At 44.8% G+C, this 25,289-nt stretch overlaps 2 protein-coding genes across 3 annotated transcripts in view; both read left to right on the top strand.

The window, feature by feature from the left end:
• The window catches only part of LOC147631426 (uncharacterized), a 192,816-nt gene that overhangs the window by 154,737 nt on the left and 12,790 nt on the right, over window positions 1-25,289 (top strand). The gene's annotated exons all lie outside the window — the stretch shown is intronic.
• Window positions 91-23,979, top strand: LOC147631427 (WD40 repeat-containing protein HOS15-like). 2 transcript variants are annotated; one of them, XM_086809830.1, is made up of 7 exons: window positions 91-175; window positions 278-318; window positions 396-524; window positions 20,508-20,653; window positions 20,777-21,299; window positions 22,175-22,275; window positions 22,405-23,979. In XM_086809830.1, the coding sequence occupies exons 3-7, from the start codon at window positions 464-466 to the stop codon at window positions 22,453-22,455; spliced, it is 882 nt and encodes a 293-aa protein (XP_086665956.1). In that variant the 5' UTR covers window positions 91-175; window positions 278-318; window positions 396-463; the 3' UTR covers window positions 22,456-23,979. The 2 variants fall into 2 exon arrangements, with proteins under 2 accessions (XP_086665956.1, XP_086665955.1); XM_086809829.1 differs by having other exon boundaries at window positions 133-318.

Raw genomic sequence — 25,289 nt, 5'->3', positions numbered from 1 at the left:
AAGAAACACATATTAAGAGCATCACATCCACCACCATCATCATAATGATGCTGCATGTGTATGTAAAGAGGCTAGATATAATTCACCTAACTGGACCAACGACAAAAATAGGCGTGGAATTACGCGCAGTTCAAAACACTGCAGCTGCTATTTCCCTCTCTAGCCGAAACCCTAGGTTTCCTACAGAAAGCCCTCATTTTTGTTCTGTGTTAAAACCTTATTCACTGCATTGAACTTAAATTTAATGGAGCAATAACTTTATTTTCTTTGCGGACAGCAAAAAGTCTCCTGCAACTTTCAGAATCGCTTCTTTCAATGGTGAGTGCCGATTTTCTTCTCCCATTTTTTTCAAATGGGTGGATTTTTGTTTTATTTTCTTGTTTTATTTGGTGCAGCTCGTTGGCATTTGCTTTTCAAGATCCGGTGATAATTTGGCAGCAGAGAAAGCACGGTTGGCATCCCCATGGCCAGCCTCACTTCAACGGAACTTAATTTTCTAGTCTTCCGGTACTTGCAAGAGTCCGGTAAGCTGCAAACTTTTTTTTTTTCCGGGTTGAAATAAAATAATTACATTATCAATTTGGGAAAAACCCTTCTTGGTAAGTTCCACGGATGGTCCCCTTGTAATTTTTTAACTGAATTGCCATTTTAGTTCCAGAAAAAAAACCCTCTTTGAAATTTTATTGGTGAGTGGCAGGTTTGTTTTTTCTTACTTCGTGCGTGGGGAAATTCAACACACACACACACACACACACATTTTTTTTTAAAATATCGAGTGCAATATATTTATATGCTCATAAATTTACATGATGGGAGGTCTCCGAAATGGAGAGTATCCCAAAGATCAGAAACATAAAAAGAAAAGCTCTATGCAAGAAGCATCCATATCACCCTCATGGCAGGCATCATATAAGGATTGCCGCAATGAGGCTCGGAAAGATTCATATGACTTGTGAATCTGCCGACCCAAGTATACCAAATTATGCTCACTCCAGATTGTCCAAAGAGCCCAATATCTCACCCAAGAGAGAAATAGTGAGTATTGAGACAAAGACCTCATAAATCTACCAAAGAGCCAGAAATGTTTCCCAAATCTGTGACTCGGGAAACGGAGCCGAAGATAATCTGAAATTCTCCTGAGGAGGATCCTAGAACACGGGCAGTGCCAAAGCAAATGAAGAAGAGTCTCTGAAGGAGCCTGACATCTTAAACATGTGGATGGTGCAATGCGACGTTTAGCAAGTGTGACCTCCACTGACAATGTGCCTGTCATACATCTCCAAAGAAAAAGTCTTTGTTTCAATGGCATTTTACACTTCCATATCATCCCGAGATTCTTCCGCCACCATGAGAGAGGCTTCCTTATATGCCACAGAGAATTAGCATGTTGCTGAATCCATGGAGCAGGCTTCTTTGTAAGCTTTGATGGAGGTTAAGGCGGGAAGAGGGACAGGATGAGTGCATGTAGCAGAGGGTTGCAATTGCCAATCCGTAAGCCTGTCTGTGTCAGCCACAGCCACAGCCACAGGAACAACAGGTAGAAAAGGATGTAATAAATCAGCAATTTTCTTCCATATAGATCTATGATGCATTCCCAATGCATAGGAAGCAGTGGCTTGAGGAAAAGATAAGACATAGCCCTGATCATCTACCACATCATGTATGTATCTAATTCCCAATTTCATGAGATTGTATGCCCGAACAGGTTCCTGTAAAGCGAGTGGAATGTCAAAGATGGCACTCCAATGAATACTTTCTTTCCTCATTGAGTTTGTCCCCGAGCAATCATCTGGAGCCCATTTGACCTTAGAAAGTACTTGTTTCCAGTCAAGTATTAGAGCAGTAGAGAAAGGACAGCCAGGTATCTTCCCTACAAATCTCCCAATGACAACCTCCCAATGATCAGTAATCCAATGACCATAAGCACAAGTCCTCATGTTGACACACATGGATGCTAGCATACAAGTCCATGGCTGTTGTTGGCGGAAAAAAGTATGCAGCATAGTCGCCTTCCTTGCAAGTACATGATATCTTATATTGAGGACATTAAGTCCACCATGCATCCTAGGAGAGCACACCATTTTCATCTTCATCAGTCTCAATGCTTTCACAGCAGTTTTTGTCCTCCATAACATCTCCATAGCTTGAGACATAAAGGCTGAAATATCCCTGGAGGACCAATGCAGCAAAGGCAAATAGAACTGGACATAGGACATTACAATGGACTGTACTATTCTAAGCCTGACATGAAGAGGCCAAGTAGAAATCTTCCAGTATTCCAATTTATGTTGAAGTCTTTGGAAGATCCATTTTAGCTGCTGCTTTCTGGTGATATGCCATCCTATGGGATATCCCAAATGCCTGACTACATCTTTGGAATGCACCACTTGACCCGGCCAAAGAATAGAATGCCAGTCACATTGTTTCAGGGGAAGTAATTTAGATTTGTCAAAATTGACATGCAATCCCGCTGCCAAGCCATATAATGAAAGAGTGGTCATAAGCATTTGAACTTCTCGGGAAGAATTCTGTGGCATAAAGAAGGAATCATCAGCATATGCTTGTGCCAAAAAAGATGCAGCTCTAGGGATTTTAAGACCAGTCATCTGTCCGGTGTTTGTAAGATGATCAAGATACATTAAAAGGGGATGGGTCGCAATGGCATATAAGAGAGCACTAAGAGGACAGCCCTGTCTAACTGATCGACCCAATGTCCATGACCGAGACAGATGACCCCCAAGAATGCACTGAGAAGTAGAGCCAGAATAAAGCCAGTAAATTGCATTTGCCATCTTGGGACCAAAGCCCAACTTGGTCATGATTTGAGAGATAAAATCCCATTGAACAGTGTCAAATGCCTTAGCAATATCCACCTGCAATATAAGCACATCTTGATGCGAATACTTAGCATATTCAATTGCAGTCAAGGCATTGGATATATTGTCATGGATTTGTCTTTGCGGCACAAACCCATACTGATGAGGATGAAGTCCCGCATCCAGTATCCTGTGAAGCCTATGCACAATCATTTTGGTAATGAGTTTGTAAACTACAGGCATCAAAGTAATAGGCCTCCAATCTGACATATGGTCACACAGATGTTTTTTGGGCACAAGTTTGACTATGCCATGCTTCCAAGAGTGCGGCAACTGATTTTCTTGCCAGGCAACATTGATCATTTGCAAGAGGACTTCTTTCAAATCATCCCAAAAAGAAATATAAAATTCCACCGTAAGGCCATCCTAGCCAGGGGACTTGTATTTGCTGAGGTGGAACAATGCATTATCAAGTTCTATGTCAGTAAAAGGTCTCTCCAAGGTAAGAGCTTCATCCATTTCCACTATTCCAGAAACATATTGGAGAAATTCAGTCCTAGCCTCAGTCATTTGATTTGATGGGGAACTAGGAGCGGAGAATAGTTTCTGGAAATAATTCTGGCATTCATCTTGGAGATCAAAGAAAGAGTGTGTCCAAGAGCCATCTAGCTTCCTTACCCTTAGGCATGAGTTTTTCTTTCGAGTAGCATGCAAGCCTTGAAAAAAGGCTTTTGATGAGCAGCCCTTATCCATGAGGGGCTTCATTCTTGCCCTAATCTGCCATTTGTGCAATTTCCTCAGATCATTAACAGTCAACTTAAACTGAGCATGTGAAAGGGAATCCTTTTCTGAATCAGAGAGAGGCCTTAACTGAGAAAATTCAGTCAATTGTTGTGCTGTCCTTTTTGCCCATTTAACCTCATTCCTCCATTCAGTCATATGCCAGTTGCCATACTCCCTAATGACATTTTGCATATGAGAGAAAGCTGTCCCAAGCATAATTCATGTCCTCTTGGGCATGCAAAGGCAAGGGATGAATTGCAAGTCTGATTATTTGCTGGAAATAGTGATGTTGGAAATAAGCCTGATTAACATGCAATAATCTACTGGAGAGGGGTGGCAAATCATCCAGAGGCATGCCAAGCTGCAAATTCATCCACAATGGGGCATGATCTGACAAGCCCAATGAGAAATCTATTGAGGGCTAAAATTTGCAAATTGTTGAGGATAAAACAAATACCATCTGTCAAGCCTTGCCCAGTATGTAGTAAGTGCATTATGATGAAAAGTATATCCAGGCACTGACCCTTGGAGAAGCACCAATAAATCTTCAGCCTGCACAGAAAGAAGCATGCTGTCCCATTTCTGCCTTTCCAATGATAGCATATGAGATCTTGAAGTGGTGTTATCTGTTGGCAGGGGGGAATTATTAAAATCTCCACAGATGAATGCATTGGATCTCCATGGATATCTGCATAAAGAATCCCATAATGAAGCCCTCATGGCAGAGGTCTTGGAAGCATAGACTGATGCAAACTCAAGAATATCACCATTGACATTACATTGTATGACCATCCATCTGCCACTGCTGTCATTGAAGGCTAAAAGAGGCTCCAGCTCATGTCTAACCAGTATGCATACACCTGAGTAGGTAGTGGTACCAGCATAATATATATCATAATCGCCAAAATAAACATGATGACCAACCATGGAGTGTTGATTATGCTCTTGCAAACAAACAATATCTGGCTGCATTTTATGTACATAATTCCATAAAAGCTTCCACTTTGAGACATTGCAGAGGCTCTGTACATTGTAGGTAAAGCACTTAAGTGTTATATACAGCAAAGTATGAAAGACATTGAGTGTACTTTGAGACATTGCAGAGGCATGAAAGAGGTATATACAGCAAAGTATCAGATATAAAAACAAGACATCAGAGAGGCAAAGCCTCTGCCTGCATGGGTTGCATTCCATCATGAACCATGAAAGACATAGCATTATCCCCTTCTTCTGAATCACATATGGGGATGCCCTTCTTCAAAACCCCCACCCAATTTTGAAGGACAGGAGCTGAAGTAGAAGCCTGTCCTGGTAAGGGAGAAGAAGCATCCCATTGACGAGATTGAAGGGGGCGTTGCTTCAATACAACCACCTTCTTAGGTTGTTGAAAACCATCCTGATCAATCCCCGCAGATTCCTTCATCTCCTCTTTTCCTTTATCTTTTCCTTTTCCAGCAAGTGACTGCACCTGATTGATTGGTTTGGCATTCTTTGCTCCATTTCTATTTGCTGTCTTAGCTTGCAAATTCTCATTCTTTTCCTGTGTCTGGAGGGGGCTGATGCAGAACCATTGGGCATTCAGAGGCTAGATGCCCAAACTTGTAGCAGGTAAAACAAGCTCCTGCAAACACACCCCTCTTCAATTCAAGGTACTTTTTTCCCAATTGCACTCCCTCAACTTCCACTGCAATAGAAGGAGGGGTAGGTGTATCAGTGTCCCAGAGAATGCAGAATCTGTTACGGTTTCCCATGGGGCGTGGAGGACAAATGACTTGTCCCAAAGAAGCAGCCAGGCCAGGCAACTCTTCATGCATATAGTCCGGGAAGTTAACAACCTCAACCCATATAGGACAATGATGTCGTATAAGACTTTGATAATCCTTGTTTGGGGACCAGGGCATAGCATGTACCATCTGCTTCCCGTAAAACAGGGGAGAAAATTCAAGAAGTCTTTGCTTGCACGAAGCATCTGATAAATGCACCTCATAAAAGCCTCTGGAAGCAAAATACACTCTCTCTACAAAGCATCCTCCAAGGATGGACTTAATCCACTGCGCGACATCACTGGCCGCTGGGATTCTTCCTGGAAAGAAAATTATAACTGCAGTTTGAGACAACTTCTTGAGAGGATTCACGAGGGACGGCAATTTCAATTTGTACGTGACCTATGGAACCGGTTTGCCCCATTCCTGTCGCGACTGCTGAAAGTCATCCTTAAGGGTGTCAAAGACATACTGAGCTTCCATAGTAAGTTCATCATCTTGTGATGCAGGCTCTGATAGGCGCCGCTTAGCATCTGCAGGTCTTTCTTTTCGAGCATATGTACAAAAATCCAAACCTGAAGCCATGATTGAAATACGACTCTCTCTCTCTCACACACATACACACACACTCTGGAACAACAGATAAGAGAAAGGAAAGGCAAAAATTAACGGGATGCAAGAAGAAGACGTGCAAGATAGAAGTTGCAGGTCTGAAGAAGGAAACTTGCAGGTCGCAAGAAAAAGACATGCAGGTCTCAGGCGCAAGCGAAAGGAATCGAGCAGGTCGCAGGCGAGCAGTCAAGTAAATCGCAGTAGAGTAGAGACGACCTTGTCGAATGCAAGCAGTGTCGAGCAGGTCACAGGCAACCAGATGAGCAGGTCGCAGGCAAGCAGTCGAGCAGGACGCATGTCGCAGATCGTAGGTCGCTCTCCCTCCCACACGCGCGCGTGCGCGCGCGCACACACACACACAAGAGAGTGCAAGACACGAGAGATATGGATGGCTGAATTTTCTGCTATCTTCTTCTCTTCTCTACAATCTACACACACACACACACACAGCCACGCACGCACGCACGCACACAGAGCTCCCCTCTTTTTTTTGGATCACACACCAAGTAGAAAATTTCTGGATATTCCTTTGAATGTTTGGCACAAACCACTGGGAGTTAGCAGGCTGTCCAAAGAGCGCGGAACTAGAAAAGGAAAGATTGCAGTTTTGACCAGCTTTGTTCTTCCCTTTGTGCATGTTAATATCAATCTTGGATTGCACCCATATGTTAAGTTACTTGGAAGCCAAAGATGAATTTATAAGCTCTTGTTAAGTTTGATTATTTTACCCATATTTATTCCCCATTTTATGGTCTTGGGATTTTTCCCAGTCGTGGAGGTATTTATCACTAGTCGGCTGCCTTCATGTAGAGGTATATATAGCCGGCATGCCTCCCTCATATTTTACTGCTTGCATTGCTTGCCTAGCTTGTCTAGCTGCAATCCCTCACGAGGTTCTCCCCTCTTGCTCGGGACATGTATTCCTTTTAATGATGATTGAGAGCAGGTTCTCACCTGTGTTTCCTCTCCATCTTTCTCTCTCACTCTCTCTCCTGTGTTTCCACTTTCCCTTCTTCCGCAACACATTCTATCATGGTATCAGAGCGCTGGTGATTCTCAGCGTTGGATGCTCCCTCCTATACCTCTTCATATCTGCGTTTTTTCCGCCCCTGGACAGACCTGCGTTTTTGCGTTTTCAGCAAGGGCAATAGCACATAGGTTGCTGCGTTTTTCTTCAGGTGGCTGTCTACAGCAGTTTTCAGCAGTTCTCGGCATTCATACCCCCCCCCCCCCCCTTAGTGCTGGTCGCCTGTTTTGTACAGGCCAGAGCAGCATATTTGCTGCATTTTTTCTTCTACAGGTTTCTGATGCTGATTTGAGGCTTGGGTGTACCTATTTCTTCAGCGTTTCCATATTCAGCCCCTTATACCTCTGCGTTTTCAGATTTGCAGCCATGGTTGCTGCGTTTTTTCTGAACCGATCTTGCTGGTAGCTCTACCTTCAACTGGGCTTCATCTATTGGACCCAAAGGTACCTTCTCTTCAGCGTTTTTCCTCATAGGAGGTGTGGACACTGGTTGGCCTGAATTTTCAGGTTTGTATCCCTTGTTTGGCTGCGTTTTCTTCTCCAGTGGACACAGATCACTTGTTGCAGAGGGGGTTTCTTGATTGGATTGTGGCTTTGGAGGCAGTTTGGTACTTGAGGAGGATTCTGAATTTTTGATTTCAGTCAGCGTTTTGCTATTTTTGAAGCATCTATACCTGTGTTTTGTTCTTGGCCTACACAGTTTCCCGGTTTCTACATGTTCATTGCCTTCTGTTGGCGGTGGAGTGCTATTTTTGCTGGATAGCAGTGTTTTGGCTGCGTTTTGCTTCCCACAAGAGTTTTCTACACTCAGAGGGGGCCTCTCTCTAGCTACTTCACTTGAGGATCAGTTTCGGTAGCTATGTTGTATCTGTGGAGACATTCTTCTTTGACAGGAGTTTACAGTTATTTGGAGGAGAGCAGTGATCTTTTCAGAGATCCTAAGCAGAGTTTATTTTGTCCGAGCTTGTGTTCTTTGCAGTATTTGCAGAACAAGGAGGTTGTTTTGCACTTTTGCGGTGTGATCCTTTCACATGGATCTTTTATCTGTTACTGATTCTTGGGATCTGGTTCTACTTCTGAAACAGTCTTCTGCTATCTGTGATGCTTTTGAGGACTTTGTTGCCACTGCAGTTTATATTCGTGCTTCCCTTCCTCATTGTAAGGAGTCTACCTCTGCCTCTCTTTGTGATGCTTCTGAGGATGCCCCTCCCCCTGCCAGTTCTGATGGCTTGTTGTTTTGGAGGATGGTTTTTTGGACCCGGTGGGATGCTTTGGATCTGTGCTTGCTAACCGTGCTTGGGGCACAGTGGTACTTCCAGAGTTTTTTCGATGAAAGACCTACGAGAGTAGCTCATTAACATTGATGAGGTCTTGACAGATGGCTACCTTGTTCAGACAGTTTTGCGTAATTTGCCCGACTCTTATCAGACATTTGGCACCACTCTACGGTTGTTGGCTGGCAATGCACCTAATACGGCCACTTTTAACAACCTTGTGACTCTCTTGCTCAGTGCAGAGCAATCTCGTTCCAATAGGAACAACATGATGTCTGTTGAGTCAACAATGGCTGCTCCCTTTCGTGGGAATCGATCTGGGCCCATCGGATCCTCCCAAGACAGAGGACAAGCCTGAAAAGAAAAAGCGTTGTAATTATTGTAAGAAAATAAGACACACCATAGAGGAATGCAGGAAGCGTATTGAGTTTGAAAAAAAGAAGAAGCTGGCATCTTCTTCCACAGGTGCAGATCAGACCAATTTGGCTACACATGTATCAGCCTTGATCCTTACATTTTCATCACCCGCAGAGATGTCTTTTGATGTCGTTGCTCTATAGTCAGTACTTCTTGTATGCATTGTCTGGCAGATGCATTTAAGGGGGGGATTTTACTTGCCCACATGCAGTTGGTGATGCCTCATGGTCACTTATGCTTGTCTATGCTAGATGCTTTCTCTTATGTGATGTCTATTGGAGATGCCTTTTATGCTGTTTTTCCTTGCAGCGGGATTGTTTCTACAGTGTTGACATTGTCAATTTCACACATGTGATGTTTACTGGGAGTGCCTTTTAGACCCTTGGCCAGTGTTGGCTTGCCCTCATGGTTTTGACATGTCACATGTATATTATTCATTGTGGGATTATGCATTGTTACACTTGCTATACATGCACCTGATCATAGCATCGCTGAGAGTTTACCCATCCCCTCATGGCATTGGCTGATGCCCACCCCGAACCCCCACTTTTTCTCCCGGTTTTCAGCTTTTCCCATTGCTGAATTTTTTCTTTTAACAGCCCTACCATTGCTGATTTTTCCTCATCGGATCCTCCATTGATGAGTTTCCCTCTTGCAGATTACATTGCATGTCTCACCACTTCTTATGCTTATCACTGGTGGAGTTACAGAGCTATGCTTTGCTCTCTTGTTGTCATTGATATGGATTACATGCAGTTCAGCTTGGCATGCAAAGAGGCTTGACAAAGAGGGTGCATATCCTAAGCTTGCAACTAGGTAGTATGGGTCTTTTCGAGTGATCAAGAAGATCAATGAAGTAGCTTTCAGATTGACATTACCTAGTCATTGGCACATACACAATGCTTTTCATGTGAGTCTCCTTTGTAGGTATGTAGGGCCGGAGCCCAGTGAAATGGTCATTGAGGATCCACCAAAAGTGGATGAGCTTGTGCAGCCAGAGCAGATTTTGTATCACAAGGAACACAAGCTCGCTCTATAGGCAAAGTTGTAAGGCGTTACCTTGTGAAGTTTAAGAACTATCTTTCCATTGATGCTAAATGGGTAGATGAAGAGTTCTTCAGAGATTGCCCGCATGTGCTTCAGACATATTTGGATGCTTTTCAATTGTGGACAACTGTTTAGAAGGGGGGGGGAAGGGGGAAGGGAGGGGGGGGGGAGATGTCACCATTTGGACACCCAATTGGTCCACCCGTGCTTTCTCTTCATGTATGTACATTGCACTGGTGTTCATGGCAGTTGTATATGCCGGGGATTGATGCCACTCATGTGATAGTGTGGACTTGGCTTTCTGTTGGGACTTGTGTCTCTGTGTACATGCCCAGAAATGCCTGGTGGATTGCTGTTCCATTGGGTCTGGTACTTCGTGTACTTGCCTGGAGCACGTCTATTTTGGTATAGTCTCATGAACGGGGATTGTCTATACCAATGCTGCATTGCATAGCATCTTTATGTGCTTGCTTGCAATTGAAATTGCATGTTGCTTTCATGCTTCCTTGACCAATGTGTAGTTCTGGGTAAGGGAACGCCCGCCCGCAAACCGTGCGTGTGAAACTATCGGTTGACATGGTTATGTTGCATGTGATAGGTGGTAAGTATTGGTCATAAACCTAGCCTTAGGAGTTTGCACTAATTTATAAGTGAGTGTGTACACACTTCATTAAGTTTTGGGCGACCAAAACTCACTTATAAATTATGACCAGCTCAGTGTTCACACACACTGATGTCCCGAGGTGGTCAAAACTCAATGTCCACCGCCCAGACCTTATTCCCTTTGTACGAAGGGAGTAACTAGCCATGTGTCCACTCTAGCTTGCTCCACAAAGCACTTGCCTGCCACCTACATTGGTGGACAACTTACCACCTCACTCCTCTCTCTAGAGATTGGCGCCTCCTTGATGAGGGAATTTGGGTTGTATTTTTTGCACTCTCTCCTTCCCAACTCCATATCCAAGCTTGCTAAGCTTCCAAGAGTGTTTCCGGAATCACTCTCCTACATACTCCCAATGACTGAAATTCAGCAAAACAGCTCTCTTTATTACAACTTACCGCCTCACTCCTCTCTCTAGAGATTGGCGCCTCCTTGATGAGGGAATTTGGGCTGTATTTTTTGCACTGTCTCCTTCCCAACTCCATATCCAAGCTTGCTAAGCTTCCAAGAGTGTTTCCGGAATCACTCTCCTACACACTCCCAATGACTGAAATTCAGCAAAACAGCTCTCTTTATTACTGTAATTTTTGGTCTTTTTGCTGAAAACCCTAAATTCAGCCCTCCTTTCTCAAGTTGAACCATAGGGGCTGAGGTGGCATGCACAATGGCTAGAGACTCCATCAACCACGGCGCCTTTGGGGCTGGCTTCGAGAAGGAGTATTGGCTGTCCTCCCGTGGGCGAAACCACTCCAAGTAACCTTGAATGTTGGTGGCTAGGTGGCTCCACTGCACAAGGGCCTCTGGTGGAGAGTAAATCTGGGTCTCCATTAGGTGTGAGAAACTCTGGAAAGAGCGCTAGTGGCTAGTATTCCTCTAAGAGGCTGGGGGAGGAGTTGCTTGGGGTGGGGGAGCAGTGGTCTTCGGCTCTACGGGAGGAGGCTCTAGAGAGGGTGGTGAGGCTGGTGGGGGAGAGGGCAGAGGAGGAGCATCTGTTAGAGAGGGGTCGTGGCTCTGACGTGGGTCTTTGTGGGGAGGGGGTGGCCCTCAGGGGTCCTGCAGCATTCAGAGGTGAGGTTGGCGATGGCTGCCACCTCCAAAAGTAGGGGCTTATAATGTTTGTCGCGGGAAACTTGACGCCTGTTGAGGAGGAATCATGATGAGGCGTCTATGGATGAGGCTCTTGGGGTGAGTCCTGTTAGCAGTCATCTCCTATTTGTACATATTACTCAGTGAGGGCCTTTGTTGTGGGTGTGCCCGCCGAGGAGTTCATATTACTCAGTGAGGGCCTTTGTTGTGGGTGTGCCCGCCGAGGAGTTTTCTCATTTTCCCCATTTTTTCCATATTTTTTCTCGCTGTTTTTGGGTCGTGGGAGGTTGTCTTGTGCTGGCCGACTCTCTTTGGGCTGGCCGACTGGTTTTTACACAGTCATGGACATGATGAGCAGGCTGTCGGCCGTATTTGACCTGGCCGACCAGCACTGTAGGGTGGTATTTATACCACCCTTGCCCCCCACATTCTTTTGTATCGAATCGTCGTGTATATAGCAGAGTTTATACAACTCTCTCTCTACACTTCTGTGTCTTGTTTGTCATAGCAGTTCTCTCATTTTCCACTGTGCATTCCGACATGGTATCAGAGCCCCAGGTGGCTTGAAGCTTGGAGACAGTGAGAGCTTGAGGGTTTACTATTTTTTGGTGCTGATTGGAGATTTTTGGGCTGTTCGGGACTTGGAGATCGGGTAGAAGGCGGCCATCACTGTTGTGGACACCCACCTTGCATAGCGTTTGCAGCCTCTTCTTCAATTTTTTTCCCACCGACCCTCCCTTCACAAGACCTTGTGAACCCTTGAGATGGCAGATTTGCTTGAGATGGTTGAGAAGCACGTGAAGATCCCCACACTCCCCACATTCCCGGTGGATCAACAATTGGACGGGACCAACTATGGCATTTGGAAGGTAATGATGGAGTCTGTCTTGGAGTCTTATGACTTGGTTGATTTCATTGTGGTTGTTGTTCCATGGCCAGAGTTGGAGGACGGGGAGCTTTTACCCTCTACTAGGAAAGAACGGGAGGCTCAGGCATAGTTATGGGATCGTGTCAATGCCCGTGTGCGTTCTTTCATCTTCCGTAATTGCACACCCCAGGTGATTAATCATATCAAACACATGACGAAGGTCATAGGGATTTGGTAGCACTTGGCTTCTCTGCATAACAGGACATCACCCATGAAGCGGATTTCCTAGATCTTGCAAAGTCTTTGACGATGCGGGAGCACAACAACAAGCTCGAGGCTATTCAACAGGAGGTTCTTCAGGCTGGGAAGGAGATATCTTCAGAGGACATGGCCATCACTTTGCTGTCTCATCTGACCTCTTAGTACTCAGCTTTCTATTCCTCTTTGATCACCAGTGAGAGGCTCAGCACCATCACATGGAAGGTGCTTGTGCCTATGGTCTTGGACCAAGAAGAGTGTTTTATGAACCCTCCATAGGGCGGAGGTTTTGAGGCCTTGACTGGCCAGCGCTTGAATGGCGGCAACAAGGGCAAAGGGAAGTCTTCACAGGAGAAGTCTTCTGAGCAGGAGCCCGACTTGGATCTTGACGCCTTAAGGCAAAGCAGGCTTGTAAGCATTGTGGTGAGAAAGGCCACTATTGGAGGAAATGTCCTGGACGGAGCACCGAGAAAGGTGCAGATTCCTCAGCAGTAATCGTGAAGACTCCAACTTTTGTGCACTTGGAGACTATAGACACCGGGGTTTCATTTTCTTCGAGCAGAGAGGCGGTTGGACTCAACACTAGGGATACCCAGGACTGGTGCTTCCAGGCACATGACTCCTTCCCGAGAGTTATTACAGGATCTTCAAAGGCACGCATGTCACATCTTGATCGGTGACAAGTCCACTATCCCTATTCACAGTGAGAGCAGGTTAAAGATCATTCCCGATGGCAGAGAGCGGAAGCATTCCTCCGAGGTTCTTTATATCTTCAAAGGCACTCATGTCACATCCTGATCGGTGACAAGTCCACTATCCATATTCACAGTGAGAGCAGGTTAAAGATCATTCCCGATGGCAGAGGGCGGAAGCATTCCTCCGAGGTTCTTATGTTCCATCCCTTTTATCTGTTATTAGTGCATGAGGTTTGCAAGACTGCACCCGGGTGGAGTTTGATGAGCATTTTTTTGCTCTTTGGGACAAAGCAACAAGCCAGGTTGTTTGGGAAGGCGGAGTGGAGATGGGATCTACAAACTCTTAGCACTCTCTCTTACAGGTTCTCAGTTAGGTGATTTGTGGCAGTCTCGTCATGATCACTTGAATGTGGATACGTTGCGGCATGCTTTCTAGGGGATGGCTTACCAGATGTTGGCAGCAGGCAGAGACATTCCAGTTCTAGCGTTCGTCTGTCAGAGGAGCCTTTACAGGTGAACTATGCTTTGATGTCCGTATCATTCGGGACAAAGAGCCTATTCCTGTTGAGGAAGCTCTTTCCCAGGGGACTTGTAGGAAAGCCATGCAAGTGGCAGATGGTGACTTGTAGGAGGAGGTGTATGTTGAGCAGTGTCACCAGCCTGGACATTTCCCAGTCTGAAAGGGGTCTGGTGGACTCCAGGATGTTTAAATATTTGGAAAGTACAAGCTTTGGGAATGGGGGATTATCCTAGAATACAAAGGACCACACTTCTAAAATTTAGGAGAGTTGCTATTTTTGGCCCGACTCCGATGGAAATTCCTATTGCGTCATTACATCTGGAATTGACGAGATACCAAGAGTTGGCAAAGTGCCTATGACACAATGTCTACCAGTTGGGATATTTTTAGAGATAAAGTTTATGGAAGGACCCATCTCTTAGATTGGGACATGTGGCAAGAAAGTGGACCAAAGTGAGACAAGTGGCTTGACACTTGTTAGAAAGTGGATCAAAGTGAGACAAGTGGCCTCACACTTGTCACTTCAGCTATTGTGTGGCTCTCCACTTATCATTGTAGCCTTCTCTTGCCATTTTAGCTCATGGGAGGCCCAAATCTATAAATTGGAGCCCTCTCTCTTCATTAATGGAGGCTCTCTTGCTACACACTAGCCTCTACCACCGTGATGGCTACTCTCTTTCTCTCTCTCTTGAAGGCTCCCCATGAAGAATACCAGCTGTTGGAGACTGTTTTGGAGGCTTCCAAGGCAAGGGTATTTAATCATTTATTATGATTTCTAGCCATTGTGCTTGTTGTACCAACATTTGTACTTGCTGTATCAGCTTCTGTACTTGTTGTACCATCCATTGTACCGGTTGTATCAGCTTTTGTACTTGTTGTACTTGTTGTACCAACCACCGTACCAGCCACTGTACTTGTTGTACAAGCCCTTATACTTGCTGTACCAGCTTCTGTACTTGCTGTACCCACCATTGTACCGGCTGTATTAGCTTTTGTACTTGTTGTACCTGCTGTACCAACCACCGTACCGGCTTTACCAACCATTGTACTTGCTGTACCGATTGAATGGAGAGTTGTACTTGTTGTACCCTTTCTATTGCATGAAGACCTGTGGTTTTTGGGGAAGAATGAGTATCCACACGGAGGTATATGGATTATCTTGTTGGCTCGGCATTTCTACAGCCTATGTTCTGGCTTGGTTGCCTCGTGTTGGGTTGTGTTATGGCATTTGTATATGGATAATCCGGCATCTCTCGTGGGGAGAGTAAGGCCCTCAAAGCTTGTACATGATATTATTCTCCTTGGGTAATAAAATACTCCAAGGGGGGGGTCGGCCCATTCCGGCCTCTATGCGGTGTCACGTGTGCAAGCTCCATTTTCAGCATTTGTGGATGTTTTGTCCAGCTTTTATGTTTTATGCAAAGTGATGATAGATATGTGTTAAGGCTGTGGCCATGTTTAAGTGTTTTAATATGCATTGATGGTATCAACAAGTGTGTCAAAGGCCTTAGTCCCCTGGGCTCCCGCCGCGAGTTTCATCGGTATCAAAGCATAGGCTTTCTTGGAAGCGGAGGCTTCCTTCTATCAATAAGGAAGAGAAAAGATCTCAAGTAGGGACCACACTTACCATCATTGCTGTTAAGCATGGTCAGCCGCTTCATAGCTTATGAAGCAAGAGCATGAGCAGTAGACAGCTTGTTGATCTAAGGATTTATGAATTCACAGAATTTTATCGTGGAAGTGTGAAGTTGGCTTTATGTGCACACGTTTAGCACTCTTTCCATATGGATATTGTGGATTATATTATCAAGCTTACAGGCAAGCTATATGGCGATATATCTCAGGATATCTTAAGGATATGGTGATGAGATATTTCTTTTGGCTTCATGACCAACCTGGCAAAGAAAAGCTAAGTAAACTTTGAGTTTGCAAAGTTGGTGCTTTTGCTATTTACTACGAGGCGTTCTTGATGTTCACTAACCCTTGTATAGCTATGCAAGGAGAAAGGTGTTGTTGTTTGCCTTGAGATGGTTTCAGAGAAACATTGTTTATGGCTCCCTTTATTGGGATGGATTATATCTATGGAGATTTCTTTCTTGGACGAGATTTATATAGATATTGGGCTTCACAAGCAATTTCTATGGACGAATCTGTCCGAGTTTATAGAGAAGAAATCTTTGGATATCTCATGGATATGATGCTTTTATGGATGAAGTCCACCTCTACTCCAAGGTGTGTGGTTAGCACGGAGTATGTGGTAAGAGTTATGGTATACAAGGATTATGGTATACAAGTCTATGGATTCCTGGACTTCTTTTCTAGGGATTTAGATCCATCCTCAGGTTTATGGATTATGTTTATGGCTCCCTTTTATTGGGATGGATTATTCATTTTGGCTAACTTTTTTTGGGATGCATTGGACTTATGAAACTCATGATTCACATACCCTGTGTAGTGTTCTCTTGTCCTACGTGCTCTCTTGAAGATTGTTTCTACCATGTGAGGGTGGAACAATAGAGAGCAGATGAAAGGGAACATGGGCACTTCAAAGGGTAGTGACAAGTACAACATACCCTGTGTAGTGTTCTCTTGTCCTACGTGCTCTCTTGAAGATTGTTTCTACCATGTGAGGGTGGAACAATAGAGAGCAGATGGAAGGGAACATGGGCACTTCAAAGGGTAGTGACAAGCACAACATACCCTGTGTAGTGTTCTCTTGTCCTAGGTGCTCTCTTGAAGATTGTTTCTACCATGGGTGGGTGGAACAATAGAGAGCAGATGGAAGGGAACATGGACACTTGAGAGGGTAGTGTGAGTTGGTGGCCGAAATGCTTATAAACTATGTGTAGCAGAAATGCTTATGGAACACCAGGTTATCTATGCCTGCGAGTGATTGTTTTATCTTGTTACTTGAGCCCACCTCTCATCCAAGGTGTGTGGTCAGAGTACAAACACGGAGTGCAAGTGGTAAAGTGGACATGACGGGACTTATGTCTATGCCTAGGGTCATGTGGACCGATGTCTTGTTGGCAGGAGACTTATTTTGTCTCGCCCATTTACTTGGGACATGGATTATGATATCTGGACTTATGGGACTGTTCTGTCTCGTCCATTTACTTGGGACATGGATTATGATATCTGGACTTATGGGATTGTTTTGTCTCGCCCATTTATCTTGGGACATGATTATGATATCTGGACTTATGGGACTGTTTTTGTCTCACCCATTTATCTTGGGACATGATTTTGATATTGGTATTATGGAGACTTATTTAGTCTCGCCCATTTCTTTGGGACATGGATTCTTCAGTTATATTGGATTTTTGAGACTGTCTCGTCTCGCCCAATCGATGGGACATGATTATATCTTGAATATATGGCTTGAAGCTTAAAGTTGCGGACAACTTTTAAGAAGTTGGGGAGGATGTCACCAGCGTGGACATTTCCCAGTTTGAAAGGGGTCTGGTGGACTCCAGGATGTTTAAATATTTGGAAAGTACAAGCTTTGGGAATGGGGGATTATCCTAGAATACAAAGGACCACACTCCTAAAATTTAGGAGAGTTGCTATTTTTGGCCCGACTCCAATGGAAATTCCTATCGCGTCATTACATCTGGAATTGAGGAGATACCAAGAGTTGGCAAAGTGCCTACTATGACACAATGTCTACCAGTTGGGATATTTTTAGAGATAAAGTTTATGGAAGGACCCATCTCTTAGATTGGGACATGTGGCAAGAAAGTGGACTAAAGTGAGACAAGTGGCCTGACACTTGTTAGAAAGTGGATCAAAGTGAGACAAGTGGCCTCACACTTGTCACTTCAGCTATTGTGTGGCTCTCCACTTGTCATTGTAGCCTTCTCTTGCCATTTTAGCTCATTGGAGGCCCAAATCTATAAATTGGAGCCCTCTCTCTTCATTAATGGAGGCTCTCTTGCTGCACACTAGCCTCTACCACCGTGATGGCTACTCTCTTTCTCTCTCTCTTGAAGGCTGCCCATGAAGAATACCGGCTGTTGGGGACTGTTTTGGAGGCTTCCATCGCGAAGAAATACTGAAGGCAAGGGTATTTAATCATTTATTATGATTTCTAGCCATTGTACTTGTTGTACCAGCATTTGTACTTGTTGTACCAGCTTCTGTACTTGTTGTACCACCCATTGTATCGGCTGTATCAGCTTCTGTACTTGCTGTACCTAATGTACCAACCACCGTACCAGCCACTGTATCTATTGTACCAGCCCTTATACTTGTTGTACCAGCTTTTGTACTTGCTGTACCACCCATTATACCGACTGTACCAGCTTCTGTACTTGTTGTACCTGTTGTACCAACCATCGTACCGGTTGTACTAGCCATTGTACCTGCTGTACCGGCTGAATGGAGAGTTGTACTTGCTGTACCCTTTCTATTGCATGAAGACCCGTGGTTTTTGGGAAAGAATGAGTACCCACACGGAGGTATATGGATTATATTGTTGGCTCGGTATTTCTACAACCTATGTTCCGGCTTGGTTGCCTCGTGTTGGCTGTGTTATGGCATTTGTATATGGATAATCCGGCATCTCCCGTGGGGAGAGTAAGGCCCTCAAAGCTTGTACATGATATTATTCTCCTTGGGTAATAAAATACTCCAAGGGGGGGGTCGGCCCATTCCGGCCTCTATGCGGTGTCACGTGTGCAAGCTCCATTTTTAGCATTTGTGGATGTTTTGTCCAGCTTTTATGTTTTATGCAAAGTGATGATGGATATGTGTTAAGGCTGTGGCCATGTTTAAGTGTTTTAATATGCATTGATGGTATCAACAAGTGTGTCAAAGGCCTTAGTCCCCTGGGCACCCGCCGCGAGTTTCACAGTCTCCAGGCTTCGAGGTTCCGGGATCAAAGGGGGTGGTTTACATGTTACGGAAGGCCTTGTATGGTCTTAAGCAGGTTCCAGGACTTGGCATACGAAAGTTCTGTAATGATCCTTGTGTGCAGGTTGATGCCTTTTTGTACCGGAAGCTTGTTGGTTCATTGATTTGGTTGTTGAACACCAGATTGGCCTTGAGCTTTCCAGTGGGGCTGTGGAGCTCATTCATGTAGACGCGTTTGAAGACTCATTGGGACGCAGGATTGCGGATCTTACGGTATTCGCAGGGTATGAAGGATCTTGGACTCTTCTATGACACTAGAGGGGGAACAACAGATGGAGTCAGACTCCAAGGTTTGAGTGACTCAGATTGGGGAGGAGATCCAGACACGAGGAGATCTACATCAGGCTACGAATTTACCCTTGGCTCAGGAGCTATTTCATGGAACACCAAGAGGCAGCCAACTATTGCCTTGTCTTCTACAGAGGCAAAGTACCGGGCTACTTGTGGTGCTGCTTGCGAGGTGGTGAGGTTGCAGAGGTTACTTGGTGAGATTGGGTTTCCACTGGTGGAAACCACGGTCATCCAGAGTCACTTTGTTCGTGAGAAGTTTTTTTTGCTGATGACATCTTGCTAGAGTTTTGTTCGATGGGGAACAAGGCAGTAGACCTCTTCACAAAGTCTCTACCCCAGGCTATGCTCCGGCAGCACTCCAGGTCTTTGGGGTTGGTTCCACATCCAGGAGCTGAGAGGGGGTGCTAGTAGTCATCTCTTGTCTGTACATATTACTCGGTGAGGGCCTTTGTTGTGGGTGTGCCCGCCCAAGAGTTCTCATTTTTCCCCATTTTTTCCATGTTTTTTTCTCCCTTTTTTTGGGTCGTGGGAGGTTGTCTTGTGCTGGCTGACTCTCTTTGAGCAGGCTGTCAGCTGTTTTTGACCTGGCTGACCAGCACTGTAGGGTGGTATAAATACCACCCTTGCCCCCCACACTCTTTTGTATCGGATCTTCGTATATATAGCAGAGTTTATACAGCTTCTCTCTCTCTCTCTCTCTCTCTCTCTCTCTCTCTCTCTCTCTCTACACTTCTGCGTTTTGTTTCTCACAGCAGTTCTCTCATTTTCCGATGTGCATTCCGACAGGTCTCCCTCCTCTCCAAGGGCTTGGGGCTCTTGTCCGTGCGGGCGCTCACGCTCACACTGGCGGTGGCGCTGTGCGTGTCGGTGCTCCCGGTTGTGGCTTCACAACCGGGAGCGTGGCTTGGGAATGGTTGAGAAGCCGCGACCATTCCTGATGTGAGAGGACTCGGGTGGCTGTATAGGGTCCTCCTCCGTCGGCTGGGGGGTGGAGCCATGCACAGGCTCTCTCCTTCATTGCCACTGAGGTGGTGGAAGGTTGAAAATTGAACTAAATTGAAAATACAACTGAAAACCTACTTTCCTGACAACCCTAGGCACACTAAAACATCTTGCTGCAAGTGGCTTAAAAGATGGCCTGTACATAGAGCTTCATTGAGAGAAGAAATCCATGATAGTAGCAGTTAGATATCTGCGTGTGTATGTGATATGGTCAAAGTCTTTCGCTACTCTTTTCTCTGTTAATCACTTGCACTTTAGACACATAGGCCTTTACCCTAACCAATGGCTTGGGGGTAATTTTGCGCAAGTAGAACTCCCGTATATATGGCTCTTGATTTTTTAAAAGTAAAGGCTTGCTCAATTCAACTTTTTTTTTTCTCGCCATTTTGTTCAAGAACATGTGTTTGCCATGCAATGCAAGTGTTTATTATATTATGTTGCTCTTACAGGCTTTCATCTTATTGGTCGGTACAGGGTTCCTTCATTCAGCCTTCACATTAGGCTTTGAAGCTGGTCTGAACAAAGTCCCAATTGATGGCAATCAAGTTCCGCCTGGTGCTCTCGTATCATTTGTTCAGAAAGGCCTCCAATATCTTGAATTAGAGGCAAACTTAACTGATGTAATAATCTCATCATCTCTTTGTAACCCAAGTAAAATCCATCTGTTCCCGTCATCTGATGTGTTATATGTTCATATTGGTTTCTGCCTTTGAGTTGCTCACAGCAGCTTGCTTTCTGTGCAGGATGGTATGGATGTTGAAGGAGACTTTTCTCTCCTTCAACCTGTGGACCTACTCACCAAGGATGTGGGTGAGCTACGGCAGATCATAAAAGAAAAGAAGGAGAAGGAGAAGGAGAAGGAGAAGGAGAAAGAGAAAGAAGTTGAGAAGGAGAAAGAGAAGGAGAGGGAGGAGAAGGAGAAAGAGAGAGAGAAGGAGAAGGAGAGAGAGCGGGAGCGGGAAAGGGAGAAAGAGAGGGACAGACAGGAGAGGGAGAAACAAGAGAGGGAGCGGCTAGAGAGAGAGAGGCTAGAGAGGGAGAAACAAGAGAGGGATAGACAAGAAAGGGAGCGAGTAGAGAGAGAGAAAGAGCGCGAGAGGTATGAAAGAGAGAGGCTTGAGAAGGAAAAGGAGCGCGAGCGGGAGAAGGAGAAAGAGAGAGAAAAGGAGAGAGAGAGGGAGCGCCTTGAGAAGGAAAAGGAGTGTGAGCGGGAAGAGAAAGTCAAAGTGAAAGTTGAGGAAAAGGAGTTGCGATCATCCCTTGTAGGTAAAGTGCTGATGCCACCTACATCAAGTTGAACTTTTTTCTTTGTTCTATTCTTTCTTATGCCTTTTGAAGGCCTAAGCAGGGATGAAGCTAAATAAATTGTCCCCCCCCCCCCCCCCCCCTCTTCAAAACCGAAAAAAACACACTCTCTCTTTTCCCATTTTCTTCTATTCTTCCCTTTTTTCCTCCTCAATGTGCTCTCTCTCTCTCTCCTGTTCATTTCATTTCATTTCATCTCTCTCTCTCTCTCTCTCTCTCTCTCTCTCTCTCTTTCTCTCTCTCCTGACTAGCCTTAGGCCCAAGATCCTCCCATAGTTATCGTTTTTCACTGCCTGTAAGCATTTTTTAATCTGCGTGTAGGCGATGCCACCAAGGAAGCACCTTGTGGGGTTCTGAATCTAGGACCTCTTGGTCCTAGACAAACACCTTTACCACTTGAGCTATCACCTCATTGGCCTCTGTCTTTCTCTCTTCCTCCTCCACTTGTTCCCCTCTTCCCAGTTTTTCTTCTTCTTCTTTCTCTTTCTTTGTGGTTCTCTCTCTCTCTCTCTCTCTCTCTCTCTCTCTCATAGATATTTTTTCTCTTGTTTTAACATCTCATGCAAGATATATTGTTCTATTGCACATGATTTACATTCAAAAGATCCAGAAATCAACATTGGTATCAACTTTTCCTTTTATCTCATTACCTAAAGAGACTGGCAGTGTTGTAGCATTTTGACATTAAGCATCCTGGGTATCTTTGCAGTGCACATAATTATTCATATAGAAGGCTTGTATTATTGCGCCTCGAAGGAGAGGTTGCTAGAAGTATGAAAGATTGTTTTGTGAATCATCAGAGCTACCCTTATGTATCACCTCTTTGTGTGGTGTAGGTTCAGGACCTGAAACAATGGACATTGTAACGGCTACATCGTTTCAGTTTACTGAAATTCCACATACAGATGTAACGATTCTTGAAGGTCATACATCAGAGGTTTGAACATCAGCCAGTCTTCTTTGTTTTGTAGTTTCTTTCTAAATGGCTTTATATGATAATTGAGGGCTGGCCACATGAGAAAGCTTGTCTGTTATGTGGTTGAGATGTTACTTCTACTATCGGCAGGTGTTTATTTGTGCTTGGAGTCCAGCGGGGTCTCTTTTGGCTTCTGGGTAAGTATCCTATGCATTATTTTTTCTTTCCATTTGCCTATATTGAAAATCTGTTCTGTTCGGGCAAGGTAAATATATTGTTCAGTTTTACCCTTTGTACTGCCAGCAAGAGTCATTGCTTTGAATGTTGGTTCTAGGGTGTCTTAGTCCTCACCTCACTGATAGTTTAATGTAGAAGTCCTATCAGCAAATTTTGACCTAACCTTTGGGTTATAAGCCAACATGGACTTGGTCACACACACCTTGTGCTTCGTCCTATGCTGGTTGATCTTTTCTTGGTTTACCTAATTTAGTTAGGAAAACTTTATGCTTTACATAATAAGGACAATCTCTCTCTAGTAGTGCATGTTGGATTGGAAAGCAACACACACATTTGCACCAAGCAAGGAGAAAGAGATGGAAGCACAATAGTGAAAGTAGATTGATGAAAATGAGTGAAGTACGAGTGAAGTGACATGATAAGGTCACTTACAGACACTCATAAGAGTGCGTACATACGTTCGGGCCTCCCAAAGAGAAAAGAAAGCGTCTCAGTCCATTATTAGCCTAAGTCCACACATCACTACCATATAAATGGCTACAAATCTCTCTTGTAGTGATGATGTGAACATGTACAGGGATCCTGTGGTGGCTGATCAATCCCCAAAGCTTTGCGAAAAGCTTCAACCTTCTGTCGTGAGAGCCTTCGTGAACAGATCTGCCACATTGTCGTGTGTAGAGACATAGGCCAGGCTAATCTCTCATGCAAAGAGTCTCTCCTTGACATAATGATAATGCACCTCAATGTGCTTTGTGCGAGCATAAAATGGGTTCCTTGCAAAATGGCTAATGCATTGTGGTTGTGTGAAGATGGAGGCAGGGGACTAAAGTTGTTACAGGACTGAGTTTTTTACCTCTTTGTCTTAAGCATTGTACTTATGTTTTAAGCATTCACTAATCATGTTTTAAGCATTGTAATTATGTTTTAAGCATGTTTAAGCATTCACTAATCATGTTTAATCCAATAAATGCATGTGTGTAAGTTTGTACACGTGTGTGGATGCAGATACATGTTTGGTGTGTGTGTGTGTTCATGTGCATGCTTTTGGTTTTTCTCTTACCTTGTTACAGGAAACAGCAGCTGAGGCACCTTGTGATTCAGCCCAATCAGCAACCGACACATGGCACAGCTGACGTGGCACAGATGATGTGGCAAGTGACACGTGCAGGTACAACAGGCTGCACAGGCTGGACTGCATGTGTGGCTGGCTGCTGCTTAGGAGCTGAGGCGGCTGCAGGTACTGCGAGTGGGCAGCCAAGCGCCAGGCAGCAGCGAAGCAAGCGCAAGGCGGGCAACAAAAGCTTTGGCGGCTGGCTGAAGCGATGGCGGCTGGCTGCCACATAAGCGGACAAGCGCACAAGCAAAAGAGAAAAGGCGAACGCAAGGAAACACGATGGGCATCCAGGCAGCAACTAATCGCACAAGGAAAAGCGAAGAGAAGAAAACGCCGGGCAGCCCAAATTTTAAAAATTAAAAATTAAAGAAAAAGCATCGTGGGTTTAAAAAAAAAACGCTAGCACTTGGTGACTTTCTTGTGACCTCTTTAGTAGATTTTTCTAAGGGCTTTTCCCCCAAATTTGTATAAATAGAGGCCAAGGCCCTTGTATTCAACACATCATCTTGGGTGAAAGCTTGAAGGAGTTCTCCTCCCCGTGGATCAAGGGGGAATCTTCTCAGGAGTTGTGCAAGGGCTACGCCAACTTTGAGTTATAAATAAATACCTGCGGGGGTGCCATGCTTTGGAGCCAATTGGTCTTTTGTGCAGGAGCACTCTAGCTCCACTTTTTCTTTTTTCATCTTTCTCCAAGTTTATTATTCCAGTTCGTAAATAGTTTTAAGTGTGATTATGTGTGCTCACCGCCCGTCAAGTTTCTGAAGGCCGGTTTCAAGGTTCCATTGCCGGGATTCATCGTCAACTTTTTCAAGAGGGCGAGCCTGCAGTCGACACATTCAATTCTATGGCTGGAACTAGTGCAGAGATGAAGGATCTATCTTCAGAAGAGGACGACTACTATTTCGATGAAGACGAGGAAAGCGAGCAAGAAATACCTTCTGATATGCGAGAACTTGAAGATGATGATGCCACCTATGAAGCAAAGATGCAGAGTTTGATGGAGGAATTAATGGAACTCGCGAAGGACTCACGTTTTCCACGAAACTTCAAGGCTGATTCCAAACATCGGAGGCAGGGGTCTGAGAAGAAAGCTAAGCCTCAACATTTGACTCCCATCCACCCAAATTTTCAGCCATATGCTGATTCTTCTTCTTCTTTTCCCCCACCTATCCATGGAAACCCTTTCAATACTTCTCATCCTAGTTACTTTGGCGGAGGCTCTGTCTTTCATTCCATGACGGGTGTACCCAACATGGGCATGATTGGGAGCTATGGCATGCAACCAGGTATGCATGGAGGTATGTATGGAGGTATGCCAGGAAGTATGTATGGAACTTATGGTGGCGGTGGTGGAAGTGCTTTCGGTATGCCTGGTATGGGAGGTGGTATGATGGGAATAGGACCTAATGCTGTGGGCAACTCTCTTCTCAAACCACATCCCTATAATAATCTTGTTCAAGGCGAGAAGCCAAAAGATTATAAAGAGGGTGGTGCTGCAGTAAAGTTTGATACTTTTAGTGGTGCAAAGGACCGTTTGAAGGCTCTTACCTTCATTCAATAGTTTGATGCGGCATTTTTTGGTGGTAACTTCACAGAGGCATATAAGGTACGAAAGGCAGCTTCTTTTCTAAAGGGTAATGCTCTTCAATGGTGGTCGACACTTCTTCATCAAGCAATAGCATCT

Source organism: Cibotium barometz, chromosome 15, assembly GCF_041138505.1.
Source record: "Cibotium barometz isolate CiBa-2024 chromosome 15, ASM4113850v1, whole genome shotgun sequence".
Taxonomy (NCBI): Eukaryota; Viridiplantae; Streptophyta; class Polypodiopsida; order Cyatheales; family Cibotiaceae; genus Cibotium; species Cibotium barometz.
Note: the sequence above shows the minus strand (reverse complement) of the source record. Positions and strands in the feature narration are given on the sequence as shown.